Below are 23,927 nucleotides of genomic sequence, written 5' to 3'. Positions count from 1 at the left end.
AGCTGGTGTACTTGAAACGCAAATCTATGATTTTATTTGGGTTGTTCTAAATTGTCAAGATGTTTTTGTCATTAGTCCTGAAAAAATTGGACGTTAAAACTAAATGATGTATTTATTACCGATATGAGTAAATATTTTGGGAATGAAAACATGGATTATCATCAGAAATGTTAACATTTTGTATATATAAATGGAGTCTCAGAATTGATATTATTTGTAGATTGTTAAGTGTGTGGTGAAACCACTCCGTCATAGATTCATTTATTATGTTAAATTAATGGGGGGGAGGAAGGCTATCAGATACCTCAAATCATTGTCACGCTTCACAAAGAGAAGCTGGAGTGACATCACGTGCATGTATCCGGCATCAGGCCAACCAGAAATATGTCTTAGTCCCCTGAATCAACAGGTCCATAACCATATCCCTCGGAGAAAAACCCAGGGATGGCTCTCGATGGCCAATCTCGCAAGGTGAGTATAAATTATTTTTATAATGTATCGAGCGAAGAAAGATATACTGTGCTGGTTATTTATTGTAATAATATCGGCTATCTCTTAGTCCGGAGGAATACAAGACTCCGCTATGACTAAAACTAATTTGTTGAGATATTTTTGTCAATAGTCCTAAAAGAATTGGGCATTTAAACTAAGTGATGTATGTATTTGCGGTGTAAATGGATATCTTGGAAATGAGAACGTGTATTGTCACCCGTAATATTAAAATCTTGTATACATAAAAGGAGTCTCGTATTGATATTATCTGTAGATTGTTAAATATGTCGATGTTAATTTGTCCGTGGTAAGACCACTACGTAGTAAGTCCATTTATTTTGTTGTATTAATGTGGGAGAAGGCTATCAAATATCTCAGATCTTTGTCACTCTATACGGGGAGAAGCTAAAGTGACAGCACGCGTGTGAAACCCACATCTAGGTCAACTGGAAATATGTCCTCGTCCCCTGAATCAACAGGTCCATAACGGTGTCCCTCCGAGAAGAACCCGGGGACAGCTTTCGGGGACTAATCTCACAATGTAAATATGAATATTTTTTTGTGTTGGACGAAGGGAAAAATACTATACTAGTTATTAATTGTGTGTGAAGGAAGCTTGACATTAGGGAATATTTATGCTATATTGAAGATGTGAACTAGGGGTTTAAATATGAAATTTGAAATTTTTATTGGGGTTCCCGTTCGTTACTCCTTATTTAATTATTGATTTGTGAATAATTATTCCGTCAGTATATATTTGTAGCAAAAATTTGCAACGACTAATATCTTTTGTTTTAGAAGAGAAAGTTGTTAACTTGCTGTAATTTGGGTCAGAGAATGAGTGTTTTCGAATTGGTCAATAATGAAACATCAGATCTCTCCTTAGATTAAGACCATTGGGTGTTCGCGTTTGTAGCCTATATATCCAGGAAGCCTCTCTAATATGTGTCTTGTATTTAATGTCCCCTCCTCTTCTAGGTGTGTGAATTTTCTCAATACCATAACATATAAAGTTGTTAATTGATCTGTTATGATGTTCCACAAAATGCTTCGCTGCATTCGATATATTTAATATGTTTGGGTTGCGGATATAGCCTAAATGTTCGAGTATTCTAATTTTAAGTTTTCGATTGGTGCATCCAATGTATTTGAGATTGCATTGTGTGCATTCTACAATGTAGATGACTGACTCTGAATTACAATTTATATAATTTTTGATGGTGAAAGTGTTAGAGTTTGTGGAGTTCCTAAATACTTTGGTCGGAAATGCATACTGGCAAACTTTGCAAATTTTTTGACCACATTTATAAAACCCTTTTTGTTCAAGCCACGTGGACTTGGGCGAGTTGGAACTGAAGAATGAGGGGGATAGAGAACTGCTGAGGGAGGGAGCTTTGCGTGCCACCACTCTGTAACCCTCGCTTAGAATATCTGCCAGTATCTCATCATCCATTAACATAGGGAGACGTTTGGTGATTATCTTCTTAATGTCGTTAAATTGGTTACTTTGGCCCAGGACCAAGGTCGGTTTGTTTGGTTCTGAAATGGAATGTGCTTGTTTTTGTGATAGAAGGACTTCTCTAGTTTTTTTGGAGGTAATGTTGGTTGCTCTCTCAAGTGACCACTGTGGATATCCTCTTCTATGTAATCTACTGGTGATTTGTTGCTGTTCCAATTTGAATTGGGTGTCAGAACTGCAATTGCGTTTTGCTCTATGGAATTCTCCTACTGGAATGGAAGTAATGGTTGATTTTGCGTGGTTACTGTGAGCATGTAAGATTGTATTGCCCGCTGTGGGTTTCCTAAAAGTTTTGGATTGTATTGGTGCATAATTAATGCCTGTTAATTCTAGATCTAGGAAATTTATGGTATTACTGTTGTGAGAGAATGTAAACCTTAAATTGGAAGAATTGGAATTTAGATACTCAACAAAATCCGGTATGGCAGATACAGTCCCCTTCCAGATGAAGAGGAGATCATCTATGTATCTGCCATACCAGTGAATGCTGTCTCCAAATGGATTTGACATGGAGAAAATTGTGGTCTCCTCCCACCACGCCATCACAAGGTTGGCTAGAGAAGGGGAGAATTTAGCACCCATGGAGACCCCCCTTAACTGCAGATAGAAAGTGCCATCAAAATGAAAATAGTTGTGGGTCATCAAAAAAGATAATACTAGTAGAATGAAAGTCTGGAGCTGGTCGCTATAGTCACTATGCATATTCAAGTGATGTTTAACTGATATGTGGGCAATGTGATGGGGGATGCTGGTGTATAGTGATGTCACGTCGCATGTTAACCATGTATAATTTTCAGACCATGTTTCAGTGTGAAAGGCACGAAGTACATCCGCTGTGTCCTTAAGATAACCTGGTGTATGTTGTGATATAGGCTGTAACAGGGAATCAAGCCACTCGGATGTTTTTTCCAAGAGGGAGCCTATACCTGACACAATAGGTCTCATTGGTGGAGGGAAAACATTTTTGTGAGTTTTAGGGAGTGCGTGCATGATGGGTGTGATTGGATGATTAACATACATATATTCATATTGTTTTAATGTTAGTGAACCAGTTTGAAGTCCTGTGTCTAATAGATGTTTAATTTCTTTTTGAAATTTAGATGTAGGATTGTCCTTCAGAACTTCATAGGTGTCAGGATCTGCCAATAGTTCTTTAATTTGGGTTTTATAATCATCCTTATTCATGATGGTGATGCTCCCCCCTTTGTCAGACATTTTGATAACAATATCCTTATTTTCTTGAAGGGTTTTGATTGCCTTTTTGAGGTTATTGGATAGATTCCTTGGTTCTTTTGACTTATCTTGGGTATCTAGTAGGTGTTGTAAGTCCTTTTCTACAATTGCTTGGAAGCGGTCCATGTTGTCAGTCCTTGAAATAGTGGGATAGAATTTGGTATTTGGCGTCTTGAAATTGTTTGAAATATGACTATCCCTGGGTTGTAATTCTGTGTTCAAGTTTTCCAAACAAATGAGGGTCCTGGATGCTTCAAATGAGAGGGTATGATGGATAGGTATATCCTTTGTTCTTTCGGTATTTTGTACTGTCGTGGGTGTCTCTTCTGTTGTGGTGATCATGTCCTTTTGCTCAATTTCATGTGTCTTTGACTCTTCCATATAAAAATGCCTTTTCACAGTTAAGTTTCTGACGAATTTATTGATGTCCATTAGGGTTCCAAAGAGGTCAAAGCTTGAACTGGGAGCAAAATTTAAACCGAGAGATAGTACCTCTGCTTGCTCTTTGGTGAGTACCGTGCTGGAGAGATTAATGATACTCAAATCGGATACGGGTTCTTGCGAGAGCGGAGGCGACGGCTCTGTTCTTGATCCATGTTTATGTTTACGGCCGCCCCTCCTCCCCCGTTTTTTGATGTATGTTTATTTTTGTCAAAGATGTGCCTGAGTTTATATCCTCTCGTATTTTCGGTGTCAGATCCATCATTATCGCCCTCAGCTGAGTCAAATTCGGTGGAACTGAAACTCACTCGATGTTGGTAGTTCCCGTAATTTTTGCGGCGTTGTCGTTGTTTAAGAATAGGTTTTGTTTTGTTGTATATTTGCGTTCGATTCTTCCACTCATATACTTGGTTGTTGGCATAATCATGTAAGTCCCGCTGAAATTTAGTTCTTTTAATTTCAGCTATGGACTTATCCACCTTGTCTATGTTTTGCGTGGTACGTATTTCCAGTGCGACAAATTCAGGTGAGCTGGGGAATGAATCCAGTTTTGTTTTGGATCTGGAAATTTCCTCCTTTAATTCCGCAAGCTTGAACTCTTCCTGTTGTATAATAAGTTCCATCAATTTTAGGGAACAATTTGTGAGAGTCTGATTCCACTCTTTGCAAAAATCGTCAGAGTAATTGAATGATGGAATTTTTTTCAGACGTAGGCCTCTGGGTATCATTTCTTTTGTGCGATAATTTTTAAGGGTTGTTAAGTCCCACCATATTTTCGCCTCTTGTATCATGGATTTCTCTAATGAATGGAACATATCCTTCATTTCAAAATCTGTTTCACCACTGTTAGTTATGTTGCCGAACACTCTGGCAGCCATTTCAGATCGAACTTGATATGCATCAGATGCCATTGTATAGCAAAATTAATAGTTGCTCGTTGGAAGATGGTTTGTATACAGTTTTTCAATAGTCTTCACTTCAAAGAAATAGGGAGTGCCTCAGCACTATGGATTAAAAACAAAGGAAATCGGCCACTGAGCTAGGTATATTCTGGCAGTATATTGAGAATGAAAACAACTTTACTTCTTTAATCTCTTATTGTATAAGTAAGACTGCCGTCATAAACCTCATGAAAAACCAACGTTTGATATCACAATGTATGGGAAAATCTATAAATTCCTATTCGATAGGAGCACGCAAGAAAAAACCGAAAAAGATAGAAAAAAGTTTGGGAGGATTCCTCCAGCTCACCTTATCGCATCAGTAGACTTGCGCACGGGTCCTCGTGTCGGCACACGTATGGAATGGAAGAAAGACAAAGAAAATGGATCCAGCGCTGAGTCCTCTGAAGTCTTTAAAAGGAAACTATTTCCAAGTTTTATTAAAGAATTGTCAAAAAATTAAAAACATTAGCATGATAGGAAAATATTCTCAAAAGGAATGAGGATTTATGGCAGTGTAAGCGGTGCCTACGCGTTTCTGACGCTTGCAGCGTCCTTAGTCATGGCTTTTATAAAATCGCTTAGTCAGTCTGAGACTTTATAGCCAGTCTATTTTTAGCAATGGTTAATTGCGGGTCAAAGTAGGGAACTCCCTGGTATACCTTGGAACGCAAATCACTTCCTGGTAGGAAGGAATAGAATAAAGCTAACCGAAGAAATATAGTGTGCTTTACTTGCGGGGTTTTTCCTACGGGATTTTATTAAAAAACAAACTGACTGAGAATATGTTAGGTGTAAGAATAAAGGGTAAAAATGGTTAAAAGATTTTAATCTGAATTGAAGGAGACATTCGGAAGACTGAAAAATATTATTTAAATTAATTATTAAGAAAAACGTAAATGGAAATAATTAATATATAAGAAATCTGTGTGATGTGATTCATTATATCACAAGGAGTTAATATTAAATAAATTTGGCTGGGCATATTATTGTATGTAGAGAAATTCGTTATATTCTGTAATTATATGGGCTGTCTCTTTGGCCAGAGGAATACAATGTTCCGTTTTGACTCAAACTAGCTGGTGTACTTGAAACGCAAATCTATGATTTTATTTGGGTTGTTCTAAATTGTCAAGATGTTTTTGTCATTAGTCCTGAAAAAATTGGACGTTAAAACTAAATGATGTATTTATTACCGATATGAGTAAATATTTTGGGAATGAAAACATGGATTATCATCAGAAATGTTAACATTTTGTATATATAAATGGAGTCTCAGAATTGATATTATTTGTAGATTGTTAAGTGTGTGGTGAAACCACTCCGTCATAGATTCATTTATTATGTTAAATTAATGGGGGGGAGGAAGGCTATCAGATACCTCAAATCATTGTCACGCTTCACAAAGAGAAGCTGGAGTGACATCACGTGCATGTATCCGGCATCAGGCCAACCAGAAATATGTCTTAGTCCCCTGAATCAACAGGTCCATAACCATATCCCTCGGAGAAAAACCCAGGGACGGCTCTCGATGGCCAATCTCGCAAGGATTTTGTTGAGTATCTAAATTCCAATTCTTCCAATTTAAGGTTTACATTCTCTCACAACAGTAATACCATAAATTTCCTAGATCTAGAATTAACAGGCATTAATTATGCACCAATACAATCCAAAACTTTTAGGAAACCCACAGCGGGCAATACAATCTTACATGCTCACAGTAACCACGCAAAATCAACCATTACTTCCATTCCAGTAGGAGAATTCCATAGAGCAAAACGCAATTGCAGTTCTGACACCCAATTCAAATTGGAACAGCAACAAATCACCAGTAGATTACATAGAAGAGGATATCCACAGTGGTCACTTGAGAGAGCAACCAACATTACCTCCAAAAAAACTAGAGAAGTCCTTCTATCACAAAAACAAGCACATTCCATTTCAGAACCAAACAAACCGACCTTGGTCCTGGGCCAAAGTAACCAATTTAACGACATTAAGAAGATAATCACCAAACGTCTCCCTATGTTAATGGATGATGAGATACTGGCAGATATTCTAAGCGAGGGTTACAGAGTGGTGGCACGCAAAGCTCCCTCCCTCAGCAGTTCTCTATCCCCCTCATTCTTCAGTTCCAACTCGCCCAAGTCCACGTGGCTTGAACAAAAAGGGTTTTATAAATGTGGTCAAAAAAAATTTGCAAAGTTTGCCAGTATGCATTTCCGACCAAAGTATTTAGGAACTCCACAAACTCTAACACTTTCACCATCAAAAATTATATAAATTGTAATTCAGAGTCAGTCATCTACATTGTAGAATGCACACAATGCAATCTCAAATACATTGGATGCACCAATCGAAAACTTAAAATTAGAATACTCGAACATTTAGGCTATATCCGCAACCCAAACATATTAAATATATCGAATGCAGCGAAGCATTTTGTGGAACATCATAACAGATCAATTAACAACTTTATATGTTATGGTATTGAGAAAATTCACACACCTAGAAGAGGAGGGGACATTAAATACAAGACACATACTAGAGAGGCTTTCTGGATATATAGGCTACAAACGCGAACACCCAATGGTCTTAATCTAAGGAGAGATCTGATGTTTCATTATTGACCAATTCGAAAACACTCATTCTCTGACCCAAATTACAGCAAGTTAACAACTTTCTCTTCTAAAACAAAAGATATTAGTCGTTGCAAATTTTTGCTACAAATATATACTGACGGAATAATTATTCACAAATCAATAATTAAATAAGATGTAACGAACGGGAACCCCAATAAAAATTTCAAATTTCATATTTAAACCCCTAGTTCACATCTTCAATATAGCATAAATATTCCCTAATGTCAAGCTTCCTTCACACACAATTAATAACTAGTATAGTATTTTTCCCTTCGTCCAACACAAAAAAATATTCATATTTACATTGTGAGATTAGTCCCCGAAAGCTGTCCCCGGGTTCTTCTCGGAGGGACACCGTTATGGACCTGTTGATTCAGGGGACGAGGACATATTTCCAGTTGACCTAGATGTGGGTTTCACACGCGTGCTGTCACTTTAGCTTCTCCCCGTATAGAGTGACAAAGATCTGAGATATTTGATAGCCTTCTCCCACATTAATACAACAAAATAAATGGACTTACTACGTAGTGGTCTTACCACGGACAAATTAACATCGACATATTTAACAATCTACAGATAATATCAATACGAGACTCCTTTTATGTATACAAGATTTTAATATTACGGGTGACAATACACGTTCTCATTTCCAAGATATCCATTTACACCGCAAATACATACATCACTTAGTTTAAATGCCCAATTCTTTTAGGACTATTGACAAAAATATCTCAACAAATTAGTTTTAGTCATAGCGGAGTCTTGTATTCCTCCGGACTAAGAGATAGCCGATATTATTACAATAAATAACCAGCACAGTATATCTTTCTTCGCTCGATACATTATAAAAATAATTTATACTCACCTTGCGAGATTGGCCATCGAGAGCCGTCCCTGGGTTTTTCTCCGAGGGATATGGTTATGGACCTGTTGATTCAGGGGACTAAGACATATTTCTGGTTGGCCTGATGCCGGATACATGCACGTGATGTCACTCCAGCTTCTCTTTGTGAAGCGTGACAATGATTTGAGGTATCTGATAGCCTTCCTCCCCCCCATTAATTTAACATAATAAATGAATCTATGACGGAGTGGTTTCACCACACACTTAACAATCTACAAATAATATCAATTCTGAGACTCCATTTATATATACAAAATGTTAACATTTCTGATGATAATCCATGTTTTCATTCCCAAAATATTTACTCATATCGGTAATAAATACATCATTTAGTTTTAACGTCCAATTTTTTCAGGACTAATGACAAAAACATCTTGACAATTTAGAACAACCCAAATAAAATCATAGATTTGCGTTTCAAGTACACCAGCTAGTTTGAGTCAAAACGGAACATTGTATTCCTCCGGCCAAAGAGACAGCCCATATAATTACAGAATATAACGAATTTCTCTACATACAATAATATGCCCAGCCAAATTTATTTAATATTAACTCCTTGTGATATAATGAATCACATCACACAGATTTCTTATATATTAATTATTTCCATTTACGTTTTTCTTAATAATTAATTTAAATAATATTTTTCAGTCTTCCGAATGTCTCCTTCAATTCAGATTAAAATCTTTTAACCATTTTTACCCTTTATTCTTACACCTAACATATTCTCAGTCAGTTTGTTTTTTAATAAAATCCCGTAGGAAAAACCCCGCAAGTAAAGCACACTATATTTCTTCGGTTAGCTTTATTCTATTCCTTCCTACCAGGAAGTGATTTGCGTTCCAAGGTATACCAGGGAGTTCCCTACTTTGACCCGCAATTAACCATTGCTAAAAATAAACTGGCTATAAAGTCTCAGACTGACTAAGCGATTTTATAAAAGCCATGACTAAGGACGCTGCAAGCGTCAGAAACGCGTAGGCACCGCTTACACTGCCATAAATCCTCATTCCTTTTGAGAATATTTTCCTATCATGCTAATGTTTTTAATTTTTTGACAATTCTTTAATAAAACTTGGAAATAGTTTCCTTTTAAAGACTTCAGAGGACTCAGCGCTGGATCCATTTTCTTTGTCTTTCTTGTGTTTTTGTATGTGTGGGTTTGTGTATATATGGGTGTGTTTGTGTACATATGTTTGTGTGTATATGTTTGTGTGTATATCTGTGTGTTTGTGTATATATGGGTGTGTTTGTGCATATGTGTATAGGTTTGTGTGTATGTTTGTGTGTGGTTTTTGTATACGTGTGTGTTTGTGTATATATGGGTGTGTTTGTGTATATATGGGCGTGTTTGTGTATATATGGGTGTGTTTGTGTATGTGTGTGTGTGTATATTTGGGTGTGTGTGTATATGTGTGTGTATATATGGGTGTGTTTGTGTATATGTTTGTGTGTGTGTGTTTTTGTATATGTGTGGGTTTGTGTTTGTTTATATATGGGTGTGTTTGTGTACATATGTTTGTGTGTATATGTTTGTGTGTATATGTGTGTGTTTGTGTATATATGGGTGTGTTTGTGCATATGTGTATAGGTTTGTGTTTGTTTTTGTATACGTGTTTGTGTATATATGTGTGTGTTTGTGTATATATGTGTGTGTTTGTGTATATATGGGCGTATTTGTGTATATATGGGCGTGTTTGTGTATATATGGGTGTGTTTGTGTATATGTTTGTGTGTGTGTGTGTGTGTGTTTGTGTATGTGTGTTTGTGTATATTGGGTGTGTTTGTGTACGTATGTTTGTGTGTGTATATGTGTGTGTGTGTATATGTGTGTGTGTGTGTGTGTATATGTGTGTGTGTGTGTGTGTGTGTGTGTGTATATGTGTGTGTATATATGGGTGTGTTTGTGCATATGTGTATATGTTTGTGTGTATATGTTTGTGTATTTTTGTATATGTATATTTTTGTGTTTGTGTACATGTGTTTGTGTATAGGTTTGTGTGTATATGTGTGTTTTTTGGAGTTTGTGTGTGTGTTTGTGTATATATGGGTGTGTTTGTGCATGTGTATATGTTTGTGTGTTTTTGTATATGTGTGTGTTTGTGTATATATGGGTGTTTGTGTATATGTGTGTGTTTGTGTATATGTGTTTGTGTATATGTGTGTGTGTTTGTGTATATGTGTGTTTGTGTATATGTTTGTGTGTATATGTTTGTGTGTATATGGGTGTTTGTGTACATTTGTTTGTGTGTATATGTGTGTGTTTGTGTGTGTTTGTGTATATGTTTGTGTGTATGTGTTTATGTAATATATGGGTGCGTGTTTATATGTGTTTTTTGTATATGTTTGTGTGTGGTTGTTTGTGTGTGTGTAGGTGAGTATAAGTATCGGTATTGTTCACATTGATAACTTTTTTTTAATGTTGTTGCAGATTTTGATGTACCAATTGGACTACGTCTTCGATTCTTTGGACTACTGCGTAGATCTACGTTTTTTGAAAATTTTAATAAAATGGTTAACGAGGGTTTTGTTGGGGATTTCTTATTTCAATAAAAAAAAATTGTCTTTGTGTTTTTTTTTCAAACTTTATTAGTGCCTAGATAATGGTAGTTGGCTGATTGACAGCGTCCATTATAAAGGCGGTACTTAGTGTTAGCCAGTGCAGAGGCTAGCACTAACCACCCATTATTACCCCGGTACCCACCACCACCAGGGGTGCCGGGAAGAGCTTGGTACGATCCAGTACCCGACCATCTGTTGTGATGGTCGGGTACTGGGGCGGCCGTAGGCTGGTATTATGAGGCTGGGAAGGGCCAAAAACAGTGGATCTTCCCACCCTTGTAATGCTAGGCTTCTGCTGCTGTGTTGTATCGGGCTGGTTATAAAAATGTGGGGGAGCCCCACGTCGTTTTTTTTTTAAATTTAACAATAGACGTTGGGTCCCCCACATTTTTAATAACCAGCCATATACAAGGCCGCAGCAGCCTGGCATTACACGGGTGGGAGGGGCCACTGGTTTAGTACATTCCCAGGCTAATAACACTGTGTTTGTGGCTGGTTATGATAAATTGGGTGGAACCCCATGTCTTTTTAATAAAAATAATAAATAAATAATTAAAAAAAATGACGTGGGGTCCCCCCCATTTTTATAACCAGCCAGATACAACACAGCAGCAGCAGCCTAGCATTACAAGGGTGGGAAGGTCCACTGTTTTTGGCCCTTCCCAGCCTCATAATACCAGCCTGCGGCCGCCCCAGGGCCCTCCATCACAACAGATGGTCGGGTACTGGATCGTACCCAGCTCTTCCCGGCACCCCTGGTGGTGGTGGGTACCGGGGTAATAATGGTGTTTAGTGTTAGCCTCTGTACCGGCTAACACTAAGCCTCCCCTTAGTAATGGACCTTGTCACTCAGACAGCGGCCATTACTAAAGTGATAGTAATAAAACTTGAAAATAAAACACAAAGATATAGATAAAATATTTTATTGAAATAAAGCACCCCCAACACAACCCTCATTAACCATTTTATTTATGAAAAAAAAAAGTCATCTAAGTAGTCCTCAAAACCGAAGTAGTCCAAACACCAAACCTGTAAAAAATCAAAAATATAAGAAAAAAAATGAAATAAAACATGTCGTAGGCTTAGTTTCACTTTCATGTGTGATACTGACTGTTATACCATGTATAGAAGCCTGCGGCAAAGTTGGCTTAGAAACAGGGCGCCAGCAGACAGTATCATACATGGCCATACAGACATTTATACAAACAAACATACATACATACAAACAAACATGACAACATACATACATGCAAACATACATACATGCAAACATACATACATGCAAACATACATACATGCAAACATACATACATGCAAACATACATACATGCAAACATACATGCAAACATACATACATGCAAACATACATACATACATGCAAACATACATACATGCAAACATACATACATGCAAACATACATACATGCAAACATACATACATGCAAACATACATACATGCAAACATATACGCACATGTTCACATACAAACATGACAACATACATACATACAAGAAAACATACATACAAGCAAACATACATACATGCAAACATACATACATGCAAACATAAATGCAAACATACATGCAAACATACATACATGAAAACATACATACATGCAAACATACATGCACATATACACATACATGCACATATACACATACAAACATGACAACATACATACATACATACATACATACATACAAGCAAACATACATACATACATACAAGAAAACATACATACATACAAGCAAACATACATACAAGCAAACATACATACAAGCAAACATACATACAAGCAAACATACATACATACATACATACAAGCAAACATACATACATACATACATACATGCAAACATACATGCACATATACACACATGCACATATACACATACAAACATGACAACCTATCATACAAGAAAACATACATACAAACATACATGCAAGCAAACATACATGAAAACATACATACATGAAAACATAAATACATGCAAACATACATGCACATATATACATACAAACATGACAACATACATACATGAAAACATACATACAAGCAAACATACATACATACAAACATACATGCAAACATACATACATGCAAACATACATACATGCAAACATACATACAAACATACATGCACATATACACAAACATGACAACATACATACAAACATACATACATGCAAACATACATACATGCAAACATACATACATGCAAACATACATACATACATATGCAAACATACATGCACATACAAACATGACAACATACATACAAGCAAACATACATACATACATGCAAACATACATACATACAAGAAAACATACATACATACATGCAAACATACATACATGCAAACATACATACATGCAAACATACATGCACATATACACATACAAACATGACAACATACATACATACAAGCAAACATACATACAAGCAAACATACAAGCAAACATACATACAAGCAAACATACATACATACAAACATGACAACATACATACAAGAAAACATACATATACATACATACATACATACATACATGCAAATATACACATACATGACAACATACATACAAAAATAAACTCACCTAAGATGTTCCCACGAAGAGCTGAAAGGTCCCGTCACTTTTCTTCTTACTGCTCCCATTTACAATAACATAGCGGTGGGCGCAGATGACGTAATCACGTGTGCCTGATATGATTACGTCATCAGCGCCACAACGCATTGTTACTATGAATGCGAGCGGCGCCAAGAAGAAGGAAGATGGCAAGTGACGGGACCGTTCAGAGCGCCGTTAGAACGTCTTAGGTGAGTTTATTTTTTTTATATATTTTTAGTTGTTCGCCGGGTGCTGATGCAGCACCGGTGCGGCGGGTACACAAATTACATGTAGTGACAGGGGGGGAGAGAGAAGTTGTTTGCCGAAACGGGGTGAATGTAGTGTAGTGTAGTGTAGTGTAATGTAGTGTAGTGTGGTGTAGTGTAGGGTTGATGACATTCACGGTAAGTTCGTCTCAATCGGGCTTACCATGCCCGCTTGAGACGAACATTCTCCCGATGTTGCTAGAACTACAGTATCTAGCAACATCGGGAGCGCGCACACTGCAGAGCGGAGCGGCTTGATTGACATCAAGCCGCTCACGCTCCTTTTTAGACAAGATAACCAGCACTTGCTGAGTTATCAAGTGTAAAAAAAAGGCACTTAGGAAATGAATTTTTTACATTTTTTAACAGCAAATGTTTTAAAATTCATTTCCTGCTCAGAATGTTTAAAAAAAAAAATTTGAGTCAGCTTGGGACAACCCCTTTAACATGTAAAATCTTGGTGATGGCTAAAATAGTCCTGACTAGACACTGGAAAAGTGTACGTGCTCCTGTATTGGAAGAATTGTTATTGCTAATTAATACCTCTTATGCGTATGAAAAGATTATAGCACATGGTAAATTCTCTTTCCCCACATTTAATAATATTTGGACTTACTGGGCCATTAGTCCTTTGTGTCAACAAGCCTGAGTGTAAGGAGATCGGGTCTATAGCATATTGTATATAGTATATTATACTGCTATAAAACGAAATGAATATTGGTGTACTTTGCTAGCTGTGTGACTTTATTGTCGATTTGTTTTTGTTTGTGTTTTTGTTTGTCTTTTTCTTTTCTTTTTCTTTCAGGTTGGAGCCGAAATATGCAGAATTGTAATACTGTCAGTACATACCTGAGCATATATTTTGTACCTTGTAATGTGAAAAAATCATTAAAAAAATTATTGGAAAAAAAAAAGCTGCAACTCTCTTTGGCAGTAAGGAGTGGTGGCCACAATCAAGTGGTGCCTCTTTGCCAGTCAGGCCGAAAAGCACCTGAATACAGCTCACACTTTGAATTTAGCTCAGTGGGTGCAAAGCCGTAACAAATCCTGATTACTTGCAGTTTTATTACAGTATGTTGCCACTTTTTATTTATTGTGATTACACTGTAGTACAGTTTTGCCCACATTGACAATCCTTACCTACCCATTCTTTATGCCAGGGAGTGTAATGAAAATATAAGAATCTTTGTGTAACGGCAATAAAGTACAGTATATTACGGATTGATATAAAAGGTTTACAAACATTTCTGTGAAAGACAAAAAATTGTAGTGATAGAATTTTATTGACTGCAGACCTACAGATTAGGTAATTTTCCAATGATGGATATACAATACACACAACGTGCTGTCAATCAATATATTACAGATAATATTCTAATGACTAGTATACATTATAAAATACATCTTCAAATCAATGTACAATACAGTGAGCAGTTTGTTGTCAAATGTATAATACAATTCATAAGACCTGTATATGATACCCCTATCCCATGTATAAAAGCTATATTAGATTCTTAAAACTAATATTGATTGTATCACACTACAGTATTCTAATATACAATGCATAGTTCTACACAGTGCAGGCGAGCCATCATCACATGATTTTGTTGTGTATATACGGTTAGAATTTATATAAAATGATTACGCAACTTTGACACACCCCTAAGGCTTAGCAGAGCTCAACGCAAATCACTAGAGTAAACCATAAAAAACAGAATTAAGGAAGTTTTGAGCTAAGATACTTGTGAATTGTGAAAATAGATGTAAATTGGTTATAAAACATGCTGTAACTGCAATTTGCCAATTTAGTCAAATTTTCATGTAGATTATGTCCTTATGTAAAGATGAAGGGTTTGCAAAAGTGACTACTCTAAAACCATGGAAAACCACAACTCTCTAACTAATACAGATAACGAAGACTAGAATAGATGGACCACTAACTAGGTCTTTATTTTTGTCACTAGTTGTCTATGTTTCCCAGCCCTTTGTAGTTATTGTATTAACATGAAGGCCTCATGCACACGACTGTAGCCATGTGCACGGCCGTGATTTTCGGGTCGGCCAGCAGCGGACTGTCAGCCGCAAGCCGCCTGCAAATCGCGGGTCATGCACATGGCTGCGGCCATTATTTTCAATGAGCCTGGACCGCAGAACACGGCCGTAATAAGACTTACCCATTCTTTCTTCGATCCAGGCTCCCGGGCCATGCACGGAACGTGAAAACCACGGTCATGTTCATGGCCCCATAGGAATGAATGAGGCCGCAATTCTCCCGTGCATTTTCAGGGGAATTGCGGACGCAAAAGCACGTTCGTCTGCATGGGGCCTTAGGCCTGATGCACACGGCTGTTTATGACAAATTATTGTTGTTAGAGGGTGTCCATAGAAAACCAGGGCGTTTTCTGTACCCGCCTCTGAAGACATAATGGCATGTTCCATTGCACACAAAGAAAATAATTTATTAATGACTTTATGCCACTTTTGTGACATTAAAAAGCTGCAAATTATGGCACAAGTTATTTTTGACAAATCATTTTTAGCTATTTTACGCTTATCTCGCTATTTTTGAAAGGAGGGGGTGTGACCTTCTCCGGACCCACATATTTAGTAGAGTTTACACCAGAAATTAGCGTAAATTCCAGCGTAAAAATAGATTAGATTTTCTGGCGCACAGACAGGCAAAGATGCGCCAAATATATTAAGACTTGTGCGCCTCTTTATAAATTTGGTGCTGTTTACTCCAGAACAGTTCGGCAAAAACCCACCCGAAGTGCCTATAACTCTTGGCATGCCGTCATACAGGCTCCATGTACACGCCTTTGCAATGTGCATGATGTCATAAATAGAATCATATAAAATAAGTATCTATAAACAGTAAGCTCAGCTAGGACAACGGCACCTTAATAAAATGATTTGGATTACAGATAAGTTATCTGCCTCTTGTAGAAGAAAACGAAATATTCAGCATTAAAAAAAGCTCAAATCCTGACTGAGTAAGGAGTAAACCTCCTGCAAATCCTGATATAATTTTTGCAGATCTGCTGCGCATGTTCTTATCTTTGCAGCTTCCTCAGTCTTACTACCTTTGTGCAGGTCTATTGCTCCGTTAACAATAAAAACTGCATCGATTATAATAAACAGTCCTGCTAAAACCCCAGAAATAGCTGCAGCTGCCTGAACCCCCCGAGTGGCTAACTGCGCCCCTCGAGATGCCACTGTGGTTATCTTGCCCAGCTGAGCAATTCTGCTAATCTCCAACGTAGTTAATGTGCTTCTTCCCAACACTCTTGTTAAATCAAAGCTTTTGTCTCCACCAAACCTACACTGCAAGTTTCTAGCTTCTAAATTAATAATGTAAGAAATCTTTTTCAAACGTTTCATCATTACATCAATTTGGCCTACCATCTCTTGTACTAGCTTACTGTTCTTTTTAATATTTACAGTATCAGCAATAGAAGCCCCTGCCCCTGTGATTCCTCCGGCTACAGCGACACCGATGCCGACACCACTGACAATCAAGGATGCCCCAAGTGTAACAGGGGCCAGAGCGAGGCCTACAATAGTAACGATGCCTCCGGCAATTCCAAATGAACTTCCTGCAACACTGGCAATGGTGGCTCCTCTGTGGTAATCGTCCAAGTCGTCTGCAATCCTGGTCATTTCTTTGATGCAGCTTTCAATGTTTTCCATTAAATGTATCACTATGTCTTTAAAACTTTGAAGATATGTTTCCATCTATTTACAACAATAAAATAAATAAATATTTAATAAACGTAAAAATTATATTCCAGTTACATACTCACAAAAAGACAAAAAGTTGACATTGTGTACGCCAAAAAGTTGACATTATGTATTGCATAATCAGTGGCTTAGCTATAGGGGTCTCAGTGGTTGCACTTGCGACGAGGTCCTGAAGCCTAAGGGCCTATAGGCCCCTACTATATCACCGCACATTTTTCTTTACAAAATGCCCCCTCCACAGTAAATCTGCCCCTTAGTGCCGTCCACTTAGTAATGCTGCCCCATAAGTGCTTCTCATTCCATAATGCTGTTCCCTTAGTGCTCCCCACTGAGTACTGGTGCCACCCCTGATTAATGCTTTCCACTGAGTAATGCTGCCTCCTGCTTTCCACTGAGTAATGCTGCCTCCTTAGAGCTTTTTACTAAATAATGCTGCCCCTTAGTGTCCCCAGATGAGTAATATTGCCCTCTTACACTTAATGCCCCCACTAAGAAATGTGACCCCCACTGAGTAATGTTACCCCTTTAGTGTCACCCACTTGTTTCCCCAGTCAGTATTGCTGCCCATTTATTGTCCCCACTCAGTAATGGCACCCCTCAGAGGCATAGCCCCCCAAAATAAAACTAAGACTCGCCTAGCCCCAATTCCAGGTAGAAATGAGCTGCTTAGTCTCTTTAGGCCTGCAGCCTATGAGACGCCGGAATGAGATCCCTGTGCAATCCAACGCGATGACATCACTGCATCGTGCTGGCCTGCTTAGGGGCCCCGTTCTGTCATCTTATAGGCTAAAGGCCTAAAGTGGCCTGCAGCCTATAAGAGGGCATGTTGGAGCAGGAAACTGACAGCTCCCTGCTCCGCCATTGTGTTCAACTGTATCTGCGTGCGAGGGAAGTTGCAGCTACTCGGAGATCCGGTGCACCGGGCCAAAAATGCTGATGTTAGCGATGCCCCTGTCGTGCTGTATTTTATGTTGTGGTCTATAAAAACCACACTAAAAATGTGACTGAATTTTAAATGCCTCATTACATTTTGTTGTCCTTGTGTGGAGGGAGTGGGTTTGAAATGTTAAAGGATGTATTTACACATGTAGGTTCTGTGGCGTGTTTTTGCCACGGTTATCACAACATCGCAGCAAAAAACGCAGCGGTTGCACAAAAATCATGGCAAAAACATGGCACAAATCATGCACTTGTAAATATACCCTAAAGGCTTATTTACATTAGCAAGTTATCATTATTCTTCTTGACATTTTAAATGGCCAGTGTGATTGCAGGAAAAGATCAACCATTAAATGATTGTTTAACTTTGATCTCCATGGAACGTGCCATTGCAAAAGTTATGTTTACCATCGGCACTATCAGTAAATGTAAATAAATTTATATTTTTAAACCAATAATTGATAGTCGGTGGTTTGAAAAGTCGTCCCGTGTGAAGGAGCCTTACATGTTTGTGGACGGGGGAAGGCCCAAACTAAACTTTTGCACCATGGCCCAAGAGTCTATATCTATACCTCTGGCCATAATGACATGAATGAACCAGTGACAGTACCTTGCTCAAGTGTTCCATGTTTTTGAATTTTAAGGTGTTATGATTAGTCATTGTAATCTCCGAACACAAAGATTCATTATCCGAGAAATCTGGCTGTGAACAACAAAATATATTAAGTAGCAATTAGTCTACATTCAAGACCCTAGGATGGGATCAGTGAACATTTCATGCAGTTCATTTTAGGAAATATTGATAAAGACCAGAATCTAATACAATCTTTATGGTTCTTGGACAAATCTCAAGATCCTGGTCCCCAATGTACCTAGAAATTTGCTGCTATCGCCTAACTTTTTTGAAATTGTTTTCCATTGATATCTACGGAAGTCATTGTTGTCTGTCGACTAAAAATATCATACTTGCCTCTGGAGTGGTCTAATTGGCTAATAAAGTCTCAATTAATTTGTCTGCACCCGCTTTAAAGAGGCTCTGTCACCACATTATAAGTGGCCTATATTGTACATGATGTGATCGGCGCTGGAATGTAGATTACAGCAGTGTTTTTTATTTAGAAAAACTATAATTTTTTATGGAGTTATGACCTATATTAGCTTTATGCTAATGAGTTTCTCAATGTATAACTGGGCGTGTTTTACTTTTTGACCAAGTGGGCGTTGTGGAGAGTAGTGTATGACACTGACCAATCAGCGTCATACACTTCTCTCCATTCATTTATACAGCACATAGCGATATAGCTATATTGCTATGTGCTGTCACATAAACACACTATAACATTACTACAGTGTCCTGACAATGAATATACATTACCTCCAGCCAGGACGTGATGTGTATTCAGAATCCTGACCAATTCTCTGCACGTCTCTGTGATTTACAGCATAGCAGGTGTAGTCTCACGAGATTATGCTGTAAACTGTCATTTTCAGCGAGATCTCGCTGTTCTGTGCTGTGCTGTAAATCACAGAGACGTGCAGAGCAGTGGTCAGGATTTTGAATACACATCACGTCCTGGCTGGAGGTAATGTATATTCATTGTCAGGACTCTGCAGTAATGTTAGTGTGTGTGTATGTGGCTGCACATAACTATATAGCTATATCGCTATGTGCAGTGTAAATGAATGGAGAGAAGTGCATGATGCTAATTGGTCACTGATTGGTCAGCGTCATACACTTCTCTCCACACCTCCCACTTGGCCAAAAAGTAAAACACGCCCAGTTGTCCATTGAGAAACTCATTAGCATAAAGCTAATATAGGTCGTAATCCTGTCAAAAATGATAGTTTTTCTAAATAAAAAACACTGCTGAAAATCTACATTACAGCGCCGATCACATCATGTACAAGATAGGCCACTTATAATGTGGTGACAGAGCCTCTTTAAAGAGGCTCTGTCACCAGATTTTGCAACCCCTATCTGCTATTGCAGCAGATCGGCGCTGCAATGTAGATTACAGTAACGTTTTTATTTTTTTAAAAACGAGCATTTTTGGCCAAGTTATGACCATTTTTGTAGTTATGCAAATGAGGCTTGCAAAAGTCCAAGTGGGTGTGTTTAAAAGTAAAAGTCCAAGTGGGCGTGTATTATGTGCGTACATCGGGGCGTTTTTAATACTTTTACTAGCTGGGCGTTCTGATGAGAAGTATCATCCACTTCTCTTCAGAACGCCCAGCTTCTGGCAGTGCAGACACAGCCGTGTTCTCGAGAGATCACGCTGTGTCGTCACTCACAGGTCCTGCATCGTGTCAGACGAGCGAGGACACATCGGCACCAGATGATTCTGCAGCAGCATCAGCAGGTAAGTAGCTACATCGACTTACCTGCTAATGCTGATGCTGCTGCAGAATCAACTGTAGCCTCTGGTGCCGATGTGTCCTCGCTCGTCCGACACGATGCAGGACCTGTGAGTGACGTCACAGATCTGCACTGCCAGAAGCTGGGCGTTCTGAAGAGAAGTGGATGATACTTCTCATCAGAGCGCCCAGCTAGTAAAAGTATTAAAAACGCCCCGATGTACGCACATAATACACGCCCACTTGGACTTTTACTTTTAAACACACCCACTTGGCCGCATTTGCATAACTACAAAAATGGTCATAACTTGGCCAAAAATGCTCGTTTTTTAAAAATAAAAACGTTACTGTAATCTACATTGCAGCGCCGATCTGCTGCAATAGAAGATAGGGGTTGCAAAATCTGGTGACAGATCCTCTTTAAGCTTCATGCACAAATCCATATTATGGCTCCATAATAGTTACGAGTTCTTCAGAGCCATAATACAGCAATTGACCCATACTGTACCTCTGTATGCGTCTGATTTCATACAGAGGCATATAGAGTATTTTTCCCTGTCTGATTCATACAAAATCTGCAAGAAAAAATATTGTGCCATGTTCCATCAGATGCTTTATTAACTATACAGTATATTCTCCGTTAGAAGCATTGTTATGCATTAAATACTTCTGTTATATGGTGCTGTATGGAGGCAGACAGAGTGCCTACAGCTCTATAGTACGGAAGCATAGGAACTCTGTGTGTCTTCGTACAGGCTCTGCCGTGCACATGAGGAACTGCATTTACCTATCTTTGTGCGATTATATTATAGAAAAAGACATAAAAAATGAAAGAGACTTTATAAGAATTTCCATAATGTGTTCTTGGGCCTAAAATGGAAAAATAATACATTTAAAATATGGATGACATAGCATAATATGCGCATGATAAACAAGGAGGGGTGACAGTCACAGGTGATGGGCAACGAAGGATCCGAGTAGAACCTGTAAAGGGGGCTTTACGCAGCACGATTATCAGGCAGACAAGCGCTCATAAAACGCTTGTTACCGATAATTGCCCTATGTAAAGAGTGCAGCGATCAGCAGATGAACAAGCAAACGCTCGATCATCTGCTGATTGTATAGTTTTAAAAAAGTTAAATATTATCGTTGTCAGCAGCACATCTCCCTGTGTAAACAGGGAGACGCGCTGCCGACATGATAATAATGTATGGGGAAGAGTGATCGGAGTAACGACCGCTCATCCCCATCCATCGCTCCTACTGACAGGAACAAACGAGCGCCAATCAACGATGTCTCATTGATCGTCGCTCGCTGCACCGGCCGATTATCAACCGGTGTAATAGGGCCTTAGGGTAAGTAAATTGAAATGTTTGTTATTATTCCATTTTAGGAACAACAAGATTATAACCTGGAAAACCCCTTGAAAATCCTGTACAATGCACTCCCTACTTGTCATAAAATTTTAAATAAAAGCAGGATGTAACCCGAGTCTGCAATATACTCAGTTAGGCTTCGTACACATCTGTGTCGGAGGCTCCGTTAGGGACCTCTGTCGCAGATTCGGCAGGGTTTACTGGAGATAATACTGCAGCATGCTGCGCTATTGTGTCCCGTAAAATCATGGACACCCCGATGGAAAGCCGACGGAACCCATTAAAGTCAATGGGTTCTGTTGGGAACCGGCGGTGTCCGTTGTGCAACGGAACTGTCGGTTCCGTTATTCCATTGTTCTGCTCTACTGACGGAGAAGAACAACGGAACAGCACAAAGCAGGTGTGAACCCAGCCTTAGATATAAATGATCCTTTTTCTATGTTTTGTTATTTATTCTATTATACTGTATATATTATTTTACATTAAGATCAATGGAATGCTCAATCCAACTACAATGTACATCCATTGGTAAAAAAAAACAAAAAAAAAACAACAATTTATACCCACTACTTTTAATATTCAAAGGGATATTCCGGTTTCAGTAAATAAAGCAAATTGTAAAATGAGAAGTTAAACTATTTTCTAATATAATTTATGTATTAATTCTTCACAGTTTTTAAGATTCCAGCTTACTAACGGGGGAAATATTTTCTTACCGTACATGGGATCAATCCAGTTGTATCAGGGCTGTTTGCCTATTTAATAAGAAACAAATTGACAGCATGAAGTTTCGTAAATATATTTTAAGCAGTTATGAAACAAATATGTTGCAGGGTAAAGCAGAAAAGGACACAACAGTTTAACATACCATGGTTGATCCTACAATTATATTCTAATCTTAGTCAAATGTGGTTGTGTGCAGGAAATCGAAAGTGGATGTCAGGCTGGAAGAGAAAAATTGCAAATTGCACGGTGAATGATACAAATATAAAAATACACACACTATGGGGGAATGTATTATTGCATTTGCGCCACAATTCTGGCATTGTAGCAGTGCTCACGTCGGTGGGTGCTAGAGGGATGGATGGAGGGAGATAGTTTTCTTTAAAACAAGGAATTGAAAAGCCCTTTTATTCTTCATAAATAAAAGGACCATATAAAGAAACATATGACCCAGAGAACCCTTTTAACCCCTTCCCGACATTTTAAGTACAGTTATGTCATAGCCGGGAAGGGGAAATATGAAATGGGCTCACGGTCTGAGCCCGCTCCATACTCAGTGGGTGTCGGCAGTATGTTATAGATGACACCTCACTGCAGCGGCCGAAATTGGTGAGAACTCCGATCCCAGCCGTTTTACCCATGACAGGGTAGATGACAATAGCATCTAAGTGGGTAATAGCTTCCATGACATCTAAACTGTTAGAAAGAGGGTGCTGCCCCCTCTGATAACCCATCACCCTCCCGCAATGCGATTGAGGAATGCCGATGGTTGTCATGGCAGCATAGGGGCCTAATGATGCCCCAAGGTCTGCCATCTTTGTGCCCCTGTTAAGCCCTTAATAGGAGTCGGTAAAAACACAATATATTGGAATACATCATTTTTGCAGTATACTGTGCATGTGATCCACAAGGGTCGCTTTTTCAATTCCCCTAGGGGGAACATTAAAAAAAAACAATGAAAGTTTTATTTAATATACAAAAAAAATATTAAAAGTTAAAAAGAAAAACCTTTTCCCATTTTTATCCCTAAGGTAATGTAAAAAAAAACACAACACAATTTGTATCACTGCGTCCATAAAAGTCTGAACTATTACAATATAGCATTATATAACCCTCACATTTAAAGCTGTAAAAAAAAATAACAGAATTGCTCTTTTTTGGTCACTTTTCCCACAAAAATGGAAT

At 38.3% G+C, this 23,927-nt stretch overlaps 1 protein-coding gene across 1 annotated transcript; it reads right to left on the bottom strand.

Moving 5' to 3' along the window:
• Nucleotides 1–16,575: 16,575 nt before the first annotated feature.
• On the bottom strand, nucleotides 16,576–23,557 carry LOC142760421 (uncharacterized). The gene is made up of 4 exons (XM_075863608.1): nucleotides 23,276–23,557; nucleotides 22,736–22,774; nucleotides 18,899–18,991; nucleotides 16,576–17,343 (listed from the first exon to the last, which is right to left on the bottom strand). The coding sequence occupies exons 1-4, from the start codon at nucleotides 23,555–23,557 to the stop codon at nucleotides 16,576–16,578; spliced, it is 1,182 nt and encodes a 393-aa protein (XP_075719723.1).
• Nucleotides 23,558–23,927: the final 370 nt, after the last annotated feature.

Source organism: Rhinoderma darwinii, chromosome 4, assembly GCF_050947455.1.
Source record: "Rhinoderma darwinii isolate aRhiDar2 chromosome 4, aRhiDar2.hap1, whole genome shotgun sequence".
Taxonomy (NCBI): domain Eukaryota; kingdom Metazoa; phylum Chordata; class Amphibia; order Anura; family Rhinodermatidae; genus Rhinoderma; species Rhinoderma darwinii.
Note: the sequence above shows the minus strand (reverse complement) of the source record. Positions and strands in the feature narration are given on the sequence as shown.

Excerpts from the sequence above, each read along its gene's own strand:
- LOC142760421 (XM_075863608.1), bottom strand. The coding sequence starts at position 23,557 with ATGGCAGACCTTGGGGCATCATTAGGCCCCTATGCTGCCATGACAACC. Across the intron at positions 22,775-23,275 it reads GTATGGAGCGGGCTCAGACC|GCAAACAGCCCTGATACAAC; the intron begins GTGAGCCCATTT and ends CTTATTAAATAG. Across the intron at positions 17,344-18,898 it reads ACATGGAACACTTGAGCAAG|ATGGAAACATATCTTCAAAG; the intron begins GTACTGTCACTG and ends TGTTGTAAATAG.